Raw genomic sequence first — 22912 nt, 5'->3', positions numbered from 1 at the left:
GGCCTTGCATCTTTTTCATTGGAATAAAGGTCATGAAAATGGCCAACCCGTGCTTCATTCCCAATGACGCACTGACCAATCAGAATTTACATGCCTGGAGTGAGGACTAAGGTTGAAAGTAACTGTTTTGTTGCATTGCCATGCCAACAATGATCCACCAATCTGCAGCTTCATCTCATATGCTCTAAACTGGTGTCTCGATGAGTCCAAACCAAAAAGTTTTGACACCTTGTCTCTTTTTAGTAATGTTTAATTTCTGTACTGCGCATCAATTATTTATAAGAGACACAGATGCTGTTGTAACAAGGTTAAAAGTAAGTTGTGAATCTCCAACTTTCCTTTTCATTGCGGATGCCCTCAAAAATATTTTCAGTCCTATTACTCCCAATCTATATATGCAGTCTTTCTCCCTCTTTGACTGAGTGCAGCTCTTGATCTTCCTGCTTGATACCATCTAAATTTATCAGTAGTTCACTGGAAGATTTCCAGGCTGCTGAACTAGCTTTAGATCTACCATGACATTGACTGATGCACGGTGCTGACCTGGAGCTTTACCGTTTCCTCTGCCCTTGCATGCTGTTTGACTATAATCAACATTCCCAGACATAGCTTCTTCACTGGAATTGAGGATATTTAAATGGCTGGTGGTGACTGCAGCAATGGTAGAATCTAAATTTCTGATTTTGAGACTGCTAACGTTGTGACTGTTGTCTAGATTTCTAGCAAAAGAGCTCCCGCACAATTTACTATTAAATTTTTCTACTATTTCCATGGCTGTGACCACATCACAGGCCTCCTCGCATATCAGTTTATTGCCTTTGCTCCAAAATTGGATTTTATTGTTCTTTCGCCCTGTCTGAACCTGTCTCTTTGATCGATTTCTAAGCTTGCACCACTAACACAGCAATTAGAGAATTTCGTTACTTTAGGAATATAATCTGTACAGTAAAGGGTTAAGTGAACCTTTTACTCTAAGAATACTGATTGTCATGGGTGAAAGGAGCTATATCACAGTGATATCAGGTCACACAGAACTGAGGCCTGGCGCTGCAAAGTTCCAGAAGGAAGTTCTCTCTGACCAAACTTTGTAAACAGTTATATTTAATAAAACTTGTTACTGTTCACTTACAAGAAAATAAACTTCTTCTTAATACATAGTAGAAGCAGCGACCAAATCCACAGAACAACAGACAAGCAGTCAGGCGCGCATAAAGTAAATCATAGTGACTCCACAATGTCACAGGTGAAGAATACCTGGTCAGAAATGCAACCCTCAGAGCAGGGAGAAACCTGAGAGAATCTCAGCAGCAACATGAAGTGAGGAGCAATGGAGATCAAGGCACCAAGCTATGTCCACAGTAAGCCTATGTAAAAGAGGAAAAAACATGGCAAAGCTCCCACAGCAGAGAATGGAATAAAACAAACTTAAAAAAAAGCCACAATACCTTTAAAAAATTCCTCCTGATCAGAAAGCTGTACCGAAAGGCATAACCACAGAAGTGTAGAGATGTATAAATGGGCATTGGAGAGGGAAAGCTGCACAAAAGCAAAAAAACTTGTTGGAGAGCAAAGAAGCATTTTGGTTCCTATTGTCACAGTGCAAATACACTTTGTCTCTACTAAACTTTCTCAGGAATGCACAGGACTTCAAATTGGTAGTGTAATGCACACAATGGCACTCACAGTTTACCAGGTGTCATTGGTTCAGGACCAAGTAACTACAGGTGCTGGAATCTGTACTGAAAACAATAAATGCTGGAGATCACAGCAGGTCAGACAGCATTCACGAAGTGAGAACAAGCAAATGTTGTGAGAGTGGAAGTGAAGTGTGGAGGCGACAGCATTTATGCTTTTGTGGGGTGTGAGGTTAGTGGTCTGTCGAGTGCTGGGGGAGAAAAGATGTCGATAGTTCAGAATAAGTAATCGGAATGTGCGAATGGTAGAACAATAATGCAAGTTCCTTTCCTCCAGATGCTGCCTGGCTTGCTGTGTTCTTCCAGCCTCCTTGTCTATCTTAGATTCCAGCATTTGCAGCTGTTCTGTCTCTTTAAAGAACAGACAGCCCCAGTGAGGGGAGGGCAGAGAGGACACGGTAACAGGGAATGTAACAAGTAAAGCTAGAAGAAAGGGAAGGAATGGGAGTGGGTTCACAATTTGATGGTGTTGAACTCGATATTAAGCCCAGAAGGTTGTAAAGTGCCGAGTACGAAGATGAGATGTTGTTCCTCCACTTTGTGCTGTGATTCACTACAGCACTGCAGCATTCTGAGAATAGATAAGTGAGGTATGAGAGTAGGATGCTGCATTGAAGTGACTGGCTAAAGGAGGGTCGGGGTCATGCTTGCACATGGACTGGAGCTGTTTTGCAAAGCGGTCACCAAGTCTGCGTTTGGTTTCTCCAATGTAGACTGGGCCACATTGGGTGCAGCCAACACAATAAAGAAGATTGGAGGAGGTACAGGTGAAATGCTGCTTCACCTGGAAAGACTGGCGAGATACTTGGATGGTGAGCAGGGAGGAGGCGAAGGGGCAGGTGTTGCACCTTCTGCAGTTACATGGGAAGGTGCTTTGGCAAGGGGTGGTGGTGTTAGTGGTCGATGAATGGGCTAGAGTGCCCCAAAGGGAACGATCCCTGTGAAATGCGGATGGGAGAAGTGAGCGGGAGATGTGTCTGGTGGCAACATTCTGCTGGAGTTGTCTGAAATGGTGGAGAATGATCCTTTGAACGCAAAGGCTGGTGAGATGAAAAGTGAGGACAAGGGGAACTCGATCACGCTGTTGTGAGTGATAGGAACGGACAAGAGTGGAAGCACGGGTGATAGTCGGATGCGGTTGAGGACCTTGTCAACCACAGTGGGCAGGAAACCATGGTTACAGAAGAAGGACGCCATATCAGCAGCACCATTTTGGAAGGTGGCATCATCTGAACAGTTGTGATGTAGGCGAAGGGATTGGGAGAATGGGATGGAATCCTTGCAGGATGTGGGATGTGCTGGGCTGTAGTGAAGGTAGCAGTGGGAGTCACTGGATTTGTAATGGATGGCAGTGGACAGTTTATTCCCTGAAATGGAGAGAGAGAGGTCAAAGAAAGGAAGGAAAATGTTGGAAGTGGATGATGTGAAATTTACAGAGGGGTGGAAATTGCAGACAAAATAAAAAAAAGTTTTCAAGGTCCTGGTGAGAGCATGAAGCAGCCCCAACCCAGTTATCAGTGTACTGAGAAAAGAATTGTGGGATGGGGCCAGTATAGGACCTGAACAAGGATCATTCCACATACCCCATAAAGAAGCAGGAATAACTGGGACACAGATAACACGGTGTAGAGCTGGATGAACACTGGGGCCCGTGCGGGCGCCCATAGCCACTCCTTTCACTTGGCAGAAGTGAGATGAATTAAAAGAGAAATTGTTCGGTGAGAGAATTGGTTCAGCCAGGCGGAGGGGAGTGATGGTGGATGGCAAGTGATCAGGCCTCTGGTCGCGGAAGAAGACGAGAGCTTGCAGACCATCCTGGTGGGGAGTGGAGGTATAGAGGGATTGAACATCCAAGATGAACAGGAGGCCGCTAGGGACAGGTAACTGGAAATTGTCAGTATGATGGAGGACTTCAGGGGAGTTGCAGATGTAGGTGGGCAAGGTCTGGAGACAGGATGGAGTCAAGGTAGGAAGAAATGTGCTCGGTGGGGCAGGGAAAGGCTGATACAATGGGCCTACCGGGACAATCTGGTTTGCGGACTTTTTCGGAAGGAGGTACAAGCAGACTGTCTGGGATTGGGAGACTACAAAGTTAGAGGCAGTGGGGTATGGGCTGGGGGGAGATTTCTGGAGGCGATAAGGTCGGTAACAGTCTTGGCAACACTGGCTTGACGCTCAGATGCGGGATCATTATGGTCCAGGGGGCAGTAGGAAGGAGTGTCTGAGAGTTGGGCGTTATGGACCAGGCCAAACTGCCTCAAGATATTTTAAGAAGGTCACGCAGATCCTAAGTTTTTCTTATTTTAAAGGTAGATGTGAAGTGGTTGTCCCAGGTGTGATGCAACTGGTCAAACCACTCTGCTTTAGGCAAAACAGGATTTATGTCAACACTGCCACTGAAGCACAAACAAAAGAAAGTGTAAAAAGTAACAACTCTTCGAAAACTTAACCGACCCAATACACCTCCCTGTTTTCTGCATATAAACTGACGTTTTCCCAGCCACCATCAGTTCTGAGGAAGGGTCACCGGACCCGAAACGTTAACTCTGTTTTCTCCTTCACAGATGCTGCAAGACCTGCTGAGCTTTACCAGTCACTTTGTTTTTGTTTCCAACACAGCAATGTAACTAATTAACTGTTCCAATATATTAACATCACATAAACACACCTCTTTGCAAAAAAAATATAAATTCAAGCATAGATTCTTACAGGCAGGAGAGAACAACATCGGTACAGATTTCAGAGAAAATCAGTTAGAAATGCTTTACTGAATCTTGCCGCCCTTCAGTCCCTCAAAACATCTTGTGACTGCTGCAGCTAAAAAAAACCTAGAAAGCCCTGAACTGGGAGAACTGACCCTCCCCTTGCATTGTTAAAACTCTTTGAGCTTGCTAGCTCCCTAGACTCTGCGGCACCTCTGCCTTTACAACCTCTCATCAAAAAAACGCAGGACAAAATAACCATTTTTACAGCGACGGCATCGTCACCTGGCATTGAACCTCTGCAAGGTAAAAGAAAAGTGCACCAGACTACAATTGCACCACCTTTGATGGAGTGGGGTTTGATAACAAAGTTAGGGTTGGCCCTGAGAGAGCAAAGTGCAACAATTTCAGAAGGGTCCAGAGATAATGTACACTGCAGATGCTGGAGAATCCAAGATAACAAAGTGTGGAGCTGGATGAACACAGCAGGCCCAGCAGCATCTCAGGAGCACAAAAGCTGACGTTTCGGGCCCAGACCCTCCATCAGAAACGGAGGATATTAGATTAGATTAGATTCCCTACAGTGTGGAAACAGGGCCTTCAGCCCACCAAGTCTGCACTGCCCCTTGAAGCATCCCACCCTGACCCATCCCCCTATAACACATACACCCCTGAACACTACGGGCAATTTAGCACGGCCGATCCACCTAGCCTGTACATCTTTGGACGAGAGGGTTCTGAAATAAATAGGGAGAGAGGGGGAGGTGGAATGAAGATGGATAGAGGAGAAGATAGGTGAGAGGAAAGTGCCGGGTGTGGTGGGGTTAGAGGGGAGTGTGGAGCGGACAAGGGAGTCGTGGAGGATGATGCGTTGTATCCTGAGGTTGGTAGGGTGATATGTGAGGACTAGGGGGATTCTCTTGGGGCGGTTATTGCGAGGGTGGAGTGTGAGCGATGAGGTGCGGGAAATGTGGGAGACACAGTCGAGGGCGTTCTTGACCACTGCGGGGGGGTAGTTGCGGCCCTTGAAGAACGAGGTCATCTGGGATGTGCGGGAGTGGAATGCCTCATCCTGGGAGCAGATGCGGCGGAGGTGAAGGAATTGGGAATAGGGGATATAATTTTTGCAGGAAGGTGGGTGGGAGGAGGTGTATTCCATGTAGCTGCGGGAGTCGGTGGGCTTGAAATGGACATCGGTTTGTCCATCACCACTTCCCCCCGCAGTGGTCGAGAACGCCCTTGTAGGGTATAGGTCAGTCCAGGGAAGACAGACAGGTCAAGGAGGTGGGATGAGGTTAGTAGGTAGGAGATGGAGGTGCGGCTTGGGGTGGGAGGAAGGGATGGGTGAGAGGAAGAACAGATTAGGGAGGCAGAGACAGGTTGGACTGATTTTGGGATGCAGTGGGTGGAGGGGAAGAGCTGGGCTGGTTGTGTGGTGCAGTGGGGGGAGGGGACGAACTGGGCTGGTTTTGGGATGCGGTGGGGGAAGGGGAGATTTCGAAGCTGGTGAAGTCCACATTGATACCTTCTATCTCATTCTATCTCCTTCCCAAAATCCACAAACCTGTCTGCCCTGGTCGACCCATCGTCTCAGCCTGCTCCTGCCCCACCGAACTCATCTCCACCTATCTGGACTCCATTTTCTCCCCTTTGGTCCAGGAACTCCCTACTTACGTCCGTGACACTACCCACGCCCTCCACCTCCTCCAGGACTTCCAATTCCCTAGCCCCCAACACCTCATTTTCACCATGGACATCCAGTCCCTTTCCACCTGTATTCCGCATGCAGATGGCCTCAAGGCCCTCCGCTTCTTCCTGTCCCGCAGGCCCAACCAGTCCCACTCCACCGACACCCTCATCCGCCTAGCCGAAATCGTCCTCACCCTCAACAACTTCTCTTTCGATTCCTCCCACTTCCTACAGACTAAGGGGGTGGCCATGGGCACCCTCATGGGCCCCAGCTATGCCTGCCTCTTCGTACGTTACGTGGAACAGTCCCTCTTCCACACCTACACAGGCCCCAAACCCCACCTCTTCCTCCGTTACATTGATGACTGTATTGGCGCCGCCTCTTGCTCCCCAGAGGAGCTCAAACAGTTCATCCACTTCACCAACACCTTCCAACCCAACCTTCAGTTCACCTGGGCCATCTCCAGCACATCCCTCACCTTCCTGGAGCTCTCAGTCTTCATCTCAGGCAACCAGCTTGTAACTGATGTCCATTTCAAGCCCACCGACTCCCACAGCTACCTAGAATACACCTCCTCCCACCCACCCTCCTGCAAAAATTCCATCCCCTATTCCCAATTCCTCTGCCTCCGCCGCATCTGCTCCCACGATGAGGCATTCCACTCCCGCACATCCCAGATGTCCAAGTTCTTCAAGGACCGCAACTTTCCCCCAACAGTGGTCGAGAACGCCCTTGACCACGTCTCCCGCATTTCCCGCAACACATCCCTCACACTCTGCCCCCGCCACAACCGCCCAAGGAGGATCCCCCTCGTTGTCACACACCACCCCACCAACCTCTGGATACAACGCATCATCCTCCGACACTTCCGCCATCTACAATCCAACCCCACCACCCAAGACATTTTTCCATCCCCACCCCTGTCTGCTTTCCAGAGAGACCACTCTCTCCGTGACTCCTTTGTTCGCTCCACACTGCCCTCCAACCGCACCACACCCGGCACTTTCCCCTGCAACTGCAGGAAATGCTACACTTGCCCCCACACCTCCTCTCTCACCCCTATCCCAGGCCCCAACATGACTTTCTACATTAAGCAGAGGTTCACCTGCACATCTGCCAATGTGGTATACTGCATCCACTGTACCCGGTGTGGCTTCCTCTACATTGGGGAAACCAAGCGGAGGCTTGGGGACCGCTTTGCAGAACACCTCCGCTCCGTTCGCAATAAACAACTGCACCTCCCAGTCGCAAACCATTTCCACTCCCCCTCCCATTCTTTAGATGACATGTCCATCATGGGCCTCCTGCAGAGCCACAATGATGCCACCCGAAGGTTGCAGGAACAGCAACTCATATTCCGCTTGGGAACCCTACAGCCCAATGGTATCAATGTGGACTTCACCAGCTTCAAAATCTCCCCTTCCCCCACCGCATCCTAAAACCAGCCCAGTTCATCCCCTCCCCCCACTGCACCACACAACCAGCCCAGCTCTTCCCCTCCACCCACTGCATCCCAAAACCAGTCCAACCTGTCTCTGCCTCCCTAACCGGTTCTTCCTCACCCATCCCTTCCTCCCACCCCAAGCCACACCTCCATCTCCTACCTACTAACCTCGTCTCACCTCCTTGACCTGTCTGTCTTCCCTGAACTGACCTATCCCCTCCCTACCTCCCCACCTATACTCTCCTCTCCACCTATCTTCTTTTTTCTCATCTTTGGTCCGCCTTCCCCTCTCTCCCTATTTATTCCAGAACCCTCACCCCATCCCCCTCTCTGATGAAGGGTCTAGGCCCGAAACATCAGCTTTTGTGCTCCTGAGATGCTGCTGGGCCTGCTGTATTCATCCAGCCTCACATTTCATTATCTTGGATTCTCCAGCATCTGCAGTTCCCATTATTACTGTATCCACTGTACCTGGTGTGGCTTCCTCTACATTGGGGAAACCAAGCGGACACTGGGGGATCGCTTTGCAGAACACCTCCGCTCGATTTGCAGTGAACAACTACACGTCCCAGTCGCTAACCATTTCAACTCCCCCCTCCCATTCCTTAGACGGCATATCCATCCTGGGCCTCCTGCAGTGCCATAATTATACCACCCGTAGGTTGCAGGAACAGCATCTCATATTCCGCTTGGGAACCCTGCAGTCCAATGGTAACAATGTGGATTTGACAAGTTTCAAAATCTCCCCTCCCCCCAACTGCATCCCAAAACCAGCCCAGCTCATCCCAGACTGCCTAACCTGTTCTTCCTCTCACCTATCCCCTCCTCCCACCTCAGGTCGCACCTCCATTTCCTACCTACTAACCTCATACTGCCCCCTTGACCTGTCCGTCCTCCCCGCACTGACATATCCCCTCCCTGCCTCCTCACCCATACTCTCCTCTCACCTATCTTCTCCTCTATCCATCTTCTGTCCGCCTCCCCCTCTCTCCCTATTTATTTCAGAACCCTCTCCCCATCCCCCTTTTCTGATGAAGGGTCTAGGCCCGAAACATCAGCTTTTGTGCTGCTGAGATGCTGCTTGGCCTGCTGTGTTCATCCAGCTCCACACTTTGTTATCTCAGAACGGGACAGGTTTGATTGGGTGAGACGAGCAGAAAAATTGAGACTGCCTCAGTGCAAAGGCAGACTAAGATAAGACTAAGATCGCAACACTTTACTGTACATGATCGATGGCATTGCTGATGCTATTTTTAGCAGACAAAACATAGAAGAAGAAACTGTAACATGCAACGATGTAAAGAAGCCCTTGATTCCTACAAATGTTTAAAGCAAAATCCCACTGCAGATGTTTATAATCAATCTGTTCGGACATGTCACGATATACCTCCGGAACATGTGGGCCTTGAACCCAAGCTTCTTGACCCAGATGTAGGGATGTTATCATTGCACCAACAGAGTGGAAGTCACATGCCTAGCAATTGGAATTTAAAACATGAATGGATTACTAAGGAAGGCAAGTAACAAGGTAACACAAATGACACGATGCTCATTCAGAGAGTCAAGAAAGGCATTTTTTAAATAAATTGAAAGAATATTGAGGTGATCAGTTTTGAAAAGTAGGTGAAAATTGACTGGCAATTGCTTATTCAGTGCAACCAAGAGCCAGGGAAACTAGTGACTCCTTTATAAATAATTTATACTGCCACCGCAGAGCACTGCCAATATTTAAAATTAGAAGATCTCAAACGGGACCATATTGTAGAGGGTGTGCAGGATTAAATCCTATCAGATTTTTTTTACAGTCTAACAAGGACCTTGGACTAACGTAAGTAGTGCAATTCACCAAGCGGACGGAGTTCTGCCAGACAAATCCAAAGTTCTTTTATCTGAGGGTTCAGACACGTTTCTGTGGGTTAGCCCACTCACTTCCTCCACTTGGTCCACATGTAGGGAAGACAGCAGCCACAAGGGGAAGAGGACACCACATCTGCATTGTTTCTTGTCTTGTGTTGTAGTAGCAAAGCTTCACATTGGTGCCAAATCTGCTCAGCTCTTCAGTGCTGAATGCTATGTAAGATACTAAACAGGTAATTTTCAGGTGGTTTACAAAAGCAATAATAGGAGATTTCTACATACAGCAAGAACGTTTCAAAACACACTACCCAAGTCTGCTACTGTCCAGGAGGAAGATGCTCCAAGGAGAACTGCTGTTCAACAAGTAGCTAATATGAACATATACAGTGTAAATTGGAAGATAACAATATTTAATGTTCAAAAATGGTTGATCTATAAAAAAGCCAACAAAAGCTTACAACTCAACACCATCACTAATCAATGGAAGTGCTCAAGCCATCTCTCAGCAAAGAGGACAAAACTTAGAAATGAAGAACATCTCAAAGCAGCTTAATGGCAAACATAGCAAGAAGCTTGAACAAGTCAAAATTCATAAAGTATTATTGCAGTCTAACTATTTCAAAAAGATCTAACTGGCAGTTACAGTGCATTTACTCAGGTAATGCAACCACACCCTGGAGACTGAAAATGAAAACCTAGAATAGATTTCAAATGTCTTCTACAGAAATGATCAATGTTTCCCAGTGATTGAAATAACAATTAGACATAGTACTTATCATGCGGAAGCAAGTCCTTATTAATGATGGTGATTATTGGTAGAATGGAAATGACCTAGAGTGACATATGTAGTTAAGTAAACCAAACTGGCATCCAACCTGCAAAAAACAATGCTGTGCAGAAACTTCTTTTGTATCCTGGTTCAGAAGTCTATTTCAGAGACGCTGCTATTCCACTCCACAGTGGCACCCTCCCTCCTAGGCAGTGAGAAATGAAGACATGCATCCTGCATGTCCTCCCAGATCTTTGAGAATGCTCCTGGAGATTAATACTTCAAACCAAATGGAGTTGTGAAAATTGTGAGAATGCTAGAGAAGGAGTTGTGAGTAGAGTTAAATGTTCATGGTTAAATGCTAATGATTAAAAAAAGCTACGATAAAAGATTTTGAAGGGAGATGTAAAGTAACGGGCTATTTATACTTTTACTTTGAAAAAGCTACTGAGCATGTGCATGAGGAATATGTGTGTGCATATGTGCATATGCATATGTTGTGGTATCAACAGATCACACAGGACTGAAGCCTGTAACATTCAAGAAATATGTAAGTTCTCACCGTGACTTCTAAATAGTAATGTTTTATAAAGCTCAGTACTGTTCATTTACTAGACTTTAAACTTTGTCTTATTGCATAACCTGCAATAGTTTCACTTGGCAGCTGCTTCCTTTCAGGAAATACAATTCTCAGTGCAATTTCATTTTTGGTCATGCCATTGTATGAATCCAGAATCTAATTAATTTCAGAATAGTCCATAGTCCTGGGCCTCAAGGGTAACAATTGTTAGACACCACCTCAAAAACATCTGGCCCCGTCTTGATGAGGAAAGCATTTACTTTATCCTCATCACCCATCCACTTCCAGCCACATGTTTAACCTTCTTTCATAATTGCACCAATCCCTTTTATTTCGGGTAGAATTACCCCACGGTACCCAAGTATGCCTCCAGGGTTTTTTTTTCAATTATTCACTGTGTACTTCATTGACTCATTGTGTACCTTAATATGATAGACACATGGAACAATTTTTCAAATTGCTCATGTTATAACAATTCTGAGTTATAAAAATGCATCACACCATGCATACACAACTGTAAGCAGCCATTATTGAATGATTTTTCTCAACATGTCCCAAACAAGATGATAGCAGAGGATAACATAACAAAATGCTCAGATTTTGCAATACATTAAGGCTGTCACATTTTTAATTTTTTTATACAGAAATTTACGCTGAGTTACCTCTTTCATTCCTCATCTTCCTCACTACATTCAGTGTTTTTTTGCACAAAATTTACCTAGGTTATCTCCACGGACATTTTCTTGTCCTAGGATCTTAGTAGATTTTGAGTTTCACTCGAATGTTTAATTCAAGGCTACAGGAAAATATCCCACAAGAAACTTTTCAGGTTGCAAGTAAAGAGCTTGTGAGACTATCTTTATGTGATACTGAATTTATTAGCATCTATTTTGAAAACCTCAGCTAAGGATTCTAGATCTAATTTCAAAGACAGCATGACAGCCCCATTATTTCACTCAATTTCCTCTGCAACCCTTTAAGATGCTGCGCTTTTTCAATCACAACAAAGAATAAGCCAGTGTTTGAACAGCATGCACAGGTGATTAATGGACTGAGAAAAATGTTTTTGTCTGCTGTGCTGTCCTCCTATCTCTAACCTACAACATTTCTAATTTCAGAGGTGAAGTCCACATCAGAGCTGGTAATTCATCATCTTGTGATGACAGATTAAATTCTTTTCCATTGAAAGTAACTGTTGTGCTTCTGTTAAAAGCCTAACTTAAATATTATTTTGGATCATTTAAACAGATTTAAAACCTGCGAGGAGAGAAGAATCACATTTGATAGTAACATTCGAAGATGAATATTCAGAGCAACAAATACGACAAAAAAGCTTCTCTCCTGCCATTGTGTATTGTGAAATTACAGTTCTCCAAAACGCAGTGGAAGATTTAGGTCACATGCAAATATCGAGGTGATGTGGCATGCATCACTATTAATAGTATGGTGGCAATATAAACTCTTATGTTGCATTGCTGGGTTAAATGTAAGTACTTTCAGGGAATGGGAGAACCATTCAGTGCAACTCAGAAACTGGGCATCAGCTGAAGCCTTGAAGGGTTAATACAGCAATAGGGCCTTATATGGGGGAAGCAGCGAACTTTCCAATAAAACACATAACATTGCCTGAAGTGCTTTTTATGCAGCAGTAGGAGTTCAAAAAAGGAGCTTCAGAGATAGTAGGAACTGCCGATGCTGGAGAATCTGAGATAACAAGGTGTAGAGCTGGATGAACACAGCCGGCCAAGCAGCATCAGCGGAGCAGGTAAGCTGACATTTCGGGTCTGGACCTTTCTTCATTTCTGAATAAGGGTCCAGGCCCAAAATGTCAGCTTTCCTGCTCCTCGAATGCTGCTTGGCCTGCTGTGCTCATCCAGCTCTAAATCTTGTTATCTCAAATAGGAGCTTGTATGTTTTTCAGTGCAGACTAATGGCTTCCTAGTGCATTTACAGAAGTGAGTGTTAAATGCGGCGTGTTAAACTTTTACTAATTCCTAAAAGTAACAACTTTTTAACCTGAACATTAATGAAAGGCTGACTTCAAATGCCACCTGCTACTACCCATGCTTCAGCTTATCTGTTGATGAAACCTTGTTCCAAGCCTTTGTTACCTACAGAGTTGAATATTCCAACACATTTCTGGCATGTCCCTCCTAGTTTCACCTCTGCAAACTTGAAGAAACTATGGGGAGACAGTGGCATAGTGGATGTCCTAAGTAAAAGCCAAAGAACTGCGGATGCTGTAAATCAGAAACAAGAACAGAAGTTGCTGGAAAAGCTCAGCAGGTCTGGCAGCATCTGTGAAGAGAAATCAGAATTAATATTTTGGGTACAGTGACCCTCCCTTAGAACTGGACTTCTGATGAAGGGTCACCGGACCTGAAACGTCAACTCATAGATGCTGCCAGATCTGTTGAGTTTTACCAGCATTTTTTTTTGATAGTGGTAATATCATTAGACTGGTGATCTAGAGCCCCATGCTAATTTCTGGGGGCACAGGTTTAAATTGTACCACAGCAGCTGACAGAATTGAAATTCAGTCAATAATTGAAATTGAAAACCTTGTCTAATTAATGGCATCCAGGAAACAACCACTGAATGTTGTGAAAACTCATCTGGCTCTGATCATTGATTTAGTGATTGTCATGTGGTGTTTTGTTATAAACAGAGCAAAAAATGGGCAGGAAATCTTCTGTCCTTACCCTACTAGGCTTAGGTGTGAGTCCAGTCCCACTGTAAAGCACCCTGAAAGTGCCTCCCAAGGAGAATTAAAGAATGTTAAAAAGGTGCCATTTGCTGGCAAATGCCTTGCCAGAGGCATCCATATTCCAATAGGGAAGAAAATTCAAAACCTTGCTGCCTATGTCTTAACCCACTCAAAATTATGATCTATAACGGCTCCCAATTAAGCAACACCTGAATATTAAAATGCTCACCTTTCACGTCCCTCACAGCCTTGTCTTTCCCTAAATTCCCATAGCATCCCCGTCTCCGATCCCTGCAAACCTGTTCCCCCACTAAAGTCTCTGACTCAACAATTCAAGCATGTTAAGCATTTCCAGGCACAATCATTTACCCTTTGGTATGCCTCTAGCAGTCTAGGCCTTAAGATCTGAAATTCCCTCCCCTTAACCTCAGGGCAGCACGGTGGCTGAGTGGTTAGCACTGCAGCCTCACAGTGCCAGGGACCCAGGTTTGATTCCAGCCTTGGGTGACTGTCTGTGTGGAGTTTGCACATTCTCCCTGTGTCTTCGTGGGTTTCCTCCGGGTGCTCTGGTTTCCTTCCACAGTCCAAAGGTGTACAGGCTAGGTGGAATGGCCATGCTAAATTATCCATAGTGTTCGGGGTGAGTGGGTTATAGGGGGATCGTTCAAGGGGCAGTGTGGACTTGTTGGGCCAAAGGGCCTGTTTCCACACTGTAGGGAATCTAATCATTTTATCCTCGAGGCTTTTTTAAAAACTTAAAACTTACCTCTCTTGACAAGCTTTTGCTAATCTGGTCTGTTTTTTTTATGCAGGCCAGGGCCAAATTTTATTGACAGTACTCTTCTAATGCTTTGGGATATTTAATAGAAACTGGCTGGGATGTTATGCTATATTAAAAGCTTTATAAAAAACAACTTGGTGCTGAAGTTGCTGATGAAAATGTATTTTTTATTGCAGTTTGAAATCAATGCAAAACCTATTCGAGATACTAAGGATGCGCATAAATTCAGGCTTAAGTTTAACAGGTATTGTGTGGGAAGCATAGAGGTGATACATTCACTCAGTTGTGTTTGGCAGGGCTACTTGAATTTATTTAACAGTAGAGATTATAGTAGAGCTGGTCTCCATGATCTACAAACTGTAAGTTTACACTGATGAAAAGTGGAGTCTGACCATGTAGGTTTACAGGGAAATACCAACTGGTGTTTGTGTAAAATGGGTAATGCCTCACTGCAGCCCACACAGTAGCTCACAATCTGATTGCAGTACAGAAATGCATCATGTGTGAAATATTAGACAGCACAAAGATATATATCTTTCAAAATTAATGAATTCCTGTTGGACAGTAGTAATGCCCCTATCTCAGGATCAGGAGTCCCAGTGTCTAATAACATCTCTGAACAGGGTGATTAGAAAATTCTGAATTAGAAAAGAGTAAACAATTGAATTTTGTAGGAAATGTAGGAAAAGTTCTGACTGATTGCTTTTAATTCATGTCAACTTTACCCTAAATGCAGAGCACAGGAAAAGTAGCTGGTTCTTTTTCACTTTTTCATCTCATGCAAAGAAGAAATCAACAAATAAATCTGCTGAACTCTGCAGGAAGCTGAATATAGTTTTGATTATTTTTTTAACAGAAGACACATCTGTGATACACTTTGCAAAATTTTCCAAAATTGCAATCAACAATTTACAGTGAACAAAAGTTCAGAAAGTGTTGTAAAGTTGAATGTCACATGAAAGCTAATTGCTATCTTACATGGACACAGATCATCTTAGCAATTTCTAACATAAATGTAAGATTGATTCTTGTGGCACAAAATATATCTAATATTGTTAATGTACATTATCTGACTCTGCATTTACTCTATTTGAAAATACAAATTGTGACTGTTATCCCCAAGATTAACAAATATACACATCTGTTTGTCATTGCAGCTGATGTTTAATGATGTTTTAATGTACCAATATTATGACATATGTAGTTTATAATTAATGACTTTTAACATAGCTAAAGACATGGGCAGGAGCTAAAAAGTATGGAAATTTTGCTTTTTGGATAGCACAATAAATAAGTCAGTTTATATTTAATTTCTCACACAAAACATTTTAAATTAGATGCTTATTGAAAATGCAGAATGTTGAATCATATCCTCTGGAATGGGCAAGTCTACATTAACTTTTAAGGATATGGTTGTACATGTACAATTACCAAAAATTCAGCTTTGAACTAGGAACTTACCTGCTGTTGAGGATTGTCCCTCTTAATCAGACAGAACTAAATCAGTGATAGATGGCACAGTGCCAGAAAATGCAATGCAGAATGAAATCTGGAGCATCTGACCTCAGCAATTGAGATTGACATCTGAATTCACTTTGTTTTCAAGATGCCAGTCTGGACCCAGTGTCTGCACTTTCACTAATAAATCAAAGTCTGACCCTAAAAACTTGTACATGTATTCCAGGCTGACTTTTCAGTATGTTACTGTGGGAACATGTGCCTGGCAGAAGTGTTATTGTTTAGATAATCAATCAATTGAGCTTTCATCTGCTCTCTCAATTGAACTTAAACACCCCATAACAAAGCAAATCTGGGGAGTTATCCCCAATATCTTAAGTAATATGTATATCTCAGCTGATATTAATTTAAAACTTGTTAGTTATTACCTTATTCTGGTTATAGGATTCACTGAGTGCAAATTGGCTGCTGTGTTTCCCACATTTCAATAGTGACAACACTTCAAGGTTTTCTCTTTGGGTGTGATCTGCCTTGAGGTGTGTGAGGTCATGAAAGACCTTATAAAACATTTTGTTCCTTCATTCGCTGGATTTTGCTATTTCTAACCAATATATTCATACCAACCTAAATTTGGCCTATAAAATCGGACAGGTAGTGTACAAAGATTTTGAAATCGAAGTGACCATCCATATTGAGCAAATTGGTAAATGATTATTTATTTAGTGCTAATAATCAGAATTTAATATTTTTGCATTATTCTATAAAATTAGAAAACATCAGCAGTGACACAATTCATTGAATGAATTTACAAATAATCAAAGTTGCTGAACACAACATCAGATGATATATCCAACCAACCAATCCCTCATGCTTCCCACTGATCCACACCCTCATAATTCACCCAGCAGCACTCCTTGGCACTCAGCACTCCAATTTAATATTCATATGCCATCTCTAATGCACATTCTAATTATATCAACCTCACAATAAGATACTACTACTTCTGCACATTTCTGACTATTCTCTGACTGTGGTAGGCACATCAGCTGAACACAAAGCAATATAATTTTGTCCTTGTGGGATACAGCTACACATAATAGAAGGGAACAGGGTGCAACTGGTGGAGGACATGGATTTCTGCCTCTCCTCAGCTCTACAGGGGAGGTGGTTCTCTGCATCTTCACGCTGACTGCAATACAGCCCCGGGGTATCTGATATCACTGAGAACATTGGGAAATGATACTTTTAAAAATCTCAGCTTCCAGCTGAGTCTTCTTGCTAACTGCCGTGAAAAACAATCACAGACAGTATAACCAATAATCTCTTAATTTCTTTTCCTCAAATCTTCCGTCATACCAACTTTATTCTCCTGATTACTTGCTGCTACCTATCCAAATACTAAGTACCAGCACAGCACTGATGAAAAACTGAGGAAAATGCACTATCATTTAATATTATACTCGCAGTCAGTAGATCTGATATTGACACTGCACATACCTTAGGAACATGTATAGAGTTGATATCTGCATGTACTGGGTCACTGAACAGCAATGGGCTGCAGATAGTCTGGACGGAAGGATAGTTCTTGTGTCGCAGACTGTGACTTTGCAGGTGACGCAGGGGACTTAGGTGAGAAACTCAAAAGGGCAACATACAGGAGAATGCTGGTGGGCATGAGATCCCGGGTGTATTGATTAGCCTGTCATATGGATTCCACGCACTATCAAGTAGTATAGTCGACAGTCAATCTACAACTTAGCAGATGAAGCACAGCTTGCCCTCTGAGAAGCCTCTGCTCCATTTCCACGTGCCGGGTTCCCTCTAAACATGTATGGACAAGTCATCAAATCCCCTGCTTTCTCTGTGAAGATGTAGCAATAGACCCCATCAAATCCGGGTACTCACCACAAAAGAATACGGAACACTTCAGCGTTCTTCCAGAAACTTTGCAATAGTAGAAGTTACTCTAAGTTACCTTATTTGTAAATTGGAGATAGTAAGAACTGCAGATGCTGTAGTTGGAGATAACATAGTGTGGAGCTGGAGAAGCACAGCAGGCCAGGCAGCATCAGAGGAGCAGGAAAGCTGATGTTTCGGGCTTCACACTGTGTTATCTCTTATTTGTGACTTGGTTGGCTAGCTTCTTAAATAATATTACTCATGGGTCCCTCCTGCATTTGAATGCATATTCTTAGCTGAGTTACAATTATATTGCCTGTATCTGAATCCTCCAAGTTTGGAAATGCAATGTCCTATTGGCCGGAGGTGGAGCGATGTGATGACAGCACCAGCTGCAAGATTTCTGAGGGACACAGGATATATCCATGCAACACACTTGTGAGAATAGGATGCTGAGATAGAAGGGGTGCAAATTGCTGAGGGAAAAATGTGGCTCTCTCATAGGGCTGCCGGCTTCTATAACGCCATCTCCAGTGGAAATATGGATCCAAATTTCACACTCACAGGTTTAAAATGAGGTGGATTTTTAAAAAAGGCTCATTCAGCAAAGAATGCTGCAGGGTATACCTCTGTAAAGTTCAAAAGAAAATCTCAGAAATATCTTAAAAATCAAAATTAGGAGCCCAATCTTTTTAAAAATGCCTCTTAATATGCCACCTGCTCCTGGCCATCTCCTTCATCAAAATTCAACAACTACTATGGAAACCTGTTTTGTCTTTATCTGTCATTAGCTTCCAGAATTCCTCCACTTCCCTTGGGCACTATTCCTGCTGCAGTAATATACATCGCATTATAGCTCATTCAAAGTCCAGTCATAGTATGATAAAACATTGAAATAAATAAATCTCTGCGGGAGCTCTATAATAGCAATGATATAAATGTTTCAATTGTCAAGTAACTTATCATTGACTCTTCTTGCATGGCAAAAACTTTGTGCGTAGTTTCGAGAGCAAGCTGAACAACAGACATTTGTTTGTTAATGCAGGTGAAGGAAATTATTGAGATAGTGGGATCACACTCAGGTGAGATGATCAGGGATGAATACATGAGAAATCCTGTTGCCAGAGTTCTTTTGTTCAGTGAACTGCTACTTTTCTGAAGTTCAGACTTGAAGAGATCCTTACAACAGCAGAACAATAAGAAAATAAAGGCTAGCAAGAAATATGCTGTATTTCTCCTTTTCTTACTTCCACAGATCTGGAAGCAGAGGAGTAACGAGATTTGCGCTCATTATCAGAACCCTCAACAGCACGCACTGTCATTGGCAATTCATGGCTCTGTTAACACACTCTGTCACACCTACCAGCACTGATAGAGTCAGTCTGCTGGGCACAGATCAGATGGACAGGGGACACTGGGTGCTGCATGTCACACGTGAAGCAAGTGAGAGTGATGTAAGTTTTCTGGAGCAGTTATCCAGAATTTATCAGTGCTTAGCTGAAGTTCATTTGGATGATAAGTGCAGATGTCTTAGAAGAAGCCCAGTATAACATCAAACACATATGAAGTCACAGGAAAGAAAATGTGCAGCAGGAGACCCAGCCCAATACATTTTTCATGGAGCCATGAGAGAACACTCTGTTGATAAGTTGGTAAGTCTGAGGTCATCCATTTTGTTAGGAAGAAAAGCAAAATGGACTATGTTTTAAATGGTAAAAAATGGCAGCACGCTGCTGTGCAGAGGGACTTGGGTGTCCTTGTGCATGAATCGCTGAAGGTGGGATTGCAGGTGCAGCAGTAATTAAAAAGGCAAATGGAATTTTGTCTGCCATTGCTAGAGGGATGGAGTTTAAAAACAGGGAGGCTATGTTGCAGCTGTATAGGGTCCTGGTGAGGCCACACCTGGAGTAGTGTGTGCAGTTTTGGTCTCCTTGCTTGAGAAGAGATATAGTAGCACTGGAGGGGGTGCAGAGGAGATTCACTCAGTTGATTCCAGAGTTGAGAGGATTGGATTATAAGGAGAGACTGAGTAGACTGGAATTATATTCATTGGAATTCAGAAGAATGAGGGGAGATCTTATAGAAACATATAAGATTATGAAGGGAATAGATAAAGTGGAGGCAGGGAGGTTGTTTCCGCTGGCAGGTGAAACCAGGACTAGAGGGCATTGTCTCAAAATAAAGGGAAGCAGATGTAGTACTGAGGTCAGGAGGAACTTCTTCACCCATAGGGTTGTGAATCTGTGGAATTCCCTGCCCAGTGAAGCGGTTGAAGCTACCTCGCTGAATGTTTTTAAGGCAAGGCTCGATAAATTTTTGAACAGTAAAGGAATTAAGGGTTATGGTGAATGGGTGGGTAAGTGGAGCTGAGTCTTAGAAAGATCCGCCATGATCTTATTTAAGGGCGGGGCAGGCTCAAGGGGCTGGATGGACTACTCCTGCTCCTAGTTCTTGTGTTCTAATACCAGCTTAAAGGAGGGAGCAGAATCTTTGCGGTTTCAAAGGACATATTTTTACTTATGAATTAAGATATCATTTATTTCCATTAGGCCTGTTTCCTTGAAGATCTATTAGAACTCATATGCATCGAAGAAGAAAACAGATAAATATATGAAGGAGAAGGGAATAGATGATGCTTATTGGATTAGATAGAGTGCTATTTGAGGAGGCTCGAATATAGCACAGACACTGGGGAATGAACAATTTAATTCAATGGCTTTTATCCCTGCTTTGAGTTCTGTGTAGTTCAATATAGTATTTTGAAGCTGAGGTCAGGAGATAGTTCTGACTTTTTTACCTCCAAAACCGCAAAGACCTTTTTTTCTGTTTTGACCCCCAAATGCCTCTGGACCGAGGCTAAGAATTGCAACCCAGAAACCATTGTCCATTATAGATTTATCCCTTGAGTCAATGGATGTAAAATGTGGGCTGCCTCAATCATATTTTTTAAAATCATCCTAGTCAGAATTGTTGGTATTTGAACTGCAGTCTCAAAGCTTAGAGGTAGGGATGGTGTTACTCCACCACAGGAGCCCTCACCAGCCGTTTACTGCAAAAGAAGCTACCTGCTTCTCAGATCACAGACTTTGGAGTTGCACAGTGTCAAACTAGAAACTAGGGTGAAGGGAAACGTAACAATGATTCTGTTGCACACTAATGCTAAATTACTTCTAAGTCATCAGTTTGCTGAACTCTTGTATCATTGCTCTTGCAAAAAAAATTACTCTTGATTTGTCGGTTCAGAATATGATCTTTTACAGAAAATAGGATGTTTTTGAACTTAGGGGCCCACGACATATTTTCCCTTTTAATGCTGAATGGCCAGTGGTTTAAATTAAATTGAACATGCTTGTTATTACAGATGCTGAGTCACTATATTCTGATCAGGTGTCACTGAAAGCCTTTCGAAATTGTCTCCCTGAGATTGTCTCTCTCAGCAGCTGTCTATGACCCAGGTATGACCTCCACATGCCTATGTATTCTGTCATGAGGGCTCACTTTCAGAATTTGTTTGCGCTTCAAAAATCTCAGCTTTCGGGATTCTTCACATTGCAAAATTATAAAGGACACAGTACATCACCAGAATTCGCAAGGTAGCAACTTAACTGTATCACTGAGTGACACGCCCTTATCTGGGCATCTAGATTTTTCTTCAGCGTTCCAAGAATCTTTCATTTAAATGCGAGGTTTTTTTTCCCTTTATTTGTGACATTGATGATTCTAACAGTCACAGAAGTATTTGGTGCCTCCAGTCTGAGAGAAGGCTAGGACACTAGACTGGTGAAGGATAAATTAATCATGGACAACCCTGGAGACTGGACTGCTCACAGAGATTGAAACCGCTTCAATTTTACATAATGATTTGGATTGGACTTGGTGGCTGTTGTGGCAACCTGAATGGATTATTTTGCTGTGAGCTCTCACTTAAACCCAACAATCCTGTTCACACAATTGCCTTTCCCCCATGTCCAATACAATGAGCAATGACAAGAAGCATTTACTTGCCTTATGCAACAACGAACAGCAAACTGACTGACTTGACTGAAGTTGCCTGCTGCCACACGGAATAAACCTCTCACCATGAACTGAAGTGCTGTAATGACTTACTGAGCCATAGTGAGTGCTGTGCTGTTCCTCCAAAAGGGTGCAGATTTCCCTGCAGGATGGAGCAAAATTGTACCATAGCATCTTCACATGTTACTTTAGAGACATCCTCAAACAAAATCTTCCGGCTCTTTACACCCTGCTAGCTAGGTTTATACAGAGAGATTTTCCACTGTGATGCCTTACTATAAGTAAGACTTCTTAGGTTTCTGCTATTCTCCTACAATATCTTCCAACAACATTCACAGTTTATCTCAACCTGATTTCCCGTTTGAAAACAGTCTGAGGATTGACTACTTAATCATCTACACCTTCTAAATTAAACAGGAAAGCTATTTTTGACAAAAGGCAAATTAACATCTGTATTAACCTTTAGAATTTCATTTTCAAGGCCTTCCAGCTCTTGTTCTAAGTTACCCTAGCTTTACAATGACCTATGTTAGCAGATCCAAGGGTGAAAAGAATGGTAATTAGGAGTGATTATTTCATTGAGGCCTAAACCCATTGTTCGCACAATTATGATTTATCTTGGACAAGTGCACCTTCCCTTAATTAGTGACATGGAAAGTTCCTTTATGCATAACATTATACCATAACTTTTCCCCAGGTTGATTATGAAGTTCAGCTCTGTGAAGTCAACCGAGAAATTGTATCAGTCTTGTTTGTCATCAGATCTGGTATGTTTCTGAGACTGGTAAACACTGCAGATCTCCTGTGAGGATCCATGATAAGACCCCTGTACAAGACCCCTTTTCTGGGCTGCAGTGCAGCACTTCCTGATTCGATGCTAGTGTCCGATCTTTTTTTAAAGGCACAGTTACTAAGAACTTGATAACATTGCACGCATCATTATATGATTATTTACCTTTCACCCTGAGATTTCTTATGGGATATGCAGCTATCGTTGCAGTAGATAGCTTTGCTTCCCAAGCAGTAATATATCTCCCAAATGCTTGGTAAACTGCAGACTGCAAATAAAAGAATAAGTTAAGTTAGCTTACAGGAAAAGGACACAAACAATTCACAAGAGCGATAAAAGAAAATGTACTGACCCATATCATGCCATCGATAATGTCTTGCATTGTGTGCAGCTGGTAAAGTACTGGATCTTGTCAAGTTGTCTCATGTGTTTCAATAACAAATTGAGGTTTTCGAGGCAAGCAAGACATATATGACCTGCAATGATACATGTGTCCTGGAAGTTTGTGGTTTGAACAGATACTTCCT

The 22912-nt window shown here is 43.3% G+C and overlaps 1 protein-coding gene across 3 annotated transcripts in view; it reads right to left on the bottom strand.

Moving 5' to 3' along the window:
• Nucleotides 1–22912, bottom strand: part of LOC125453984 (calcitonin gene-related peptide type 1 receptor-like) — an 80448-nt gene that overhangs the window by 50300 nt on the left and 7236 nt on the right. Inside the window, exon 2 of one of the 3 annotated variants that reach the window (XM_048534204.2) lies at nt 22551–22653. The exons of 1 other annotated variant lie outside the window; for it this stretch is intronic. Coding sequence is in view for 1 of the 2 variants with exons in the window: in XM_048534202.2 (XP_048390159.1) it covers nt 1446–1523 (78 nt within the window). In the remaining variant the exon portion in view is untranslated. Of the gene's footprint in view, nt 1–1445; nt 1537–22550; nt 22654–22912 lie in introns of all 3 variants that reach the window. One more of the 3 variants, XM_048534202.2, reaches the window with a different exon arrangement.

This window comes from Stegostoma tigrinum, chromosome 7, assembly GCF_030684315.1.
Source record: "Stegostoma tigrinum isolate sSteTig4 chromosome 7, sSteTig4.hap1, whole genome shotgun sequence".
NCBI lineage: Eukaryota > Metazoa > Chordata > Chondrichthyes > Orectolobiformes > Stegostomatidae > Stegostoma > Stegostoma tigrinum.
The sequence above is the reverse complement of the archived record's forward strand: the minus strand, read 5'-3'. Positions and strand labels throughout refer to the sequence as shown.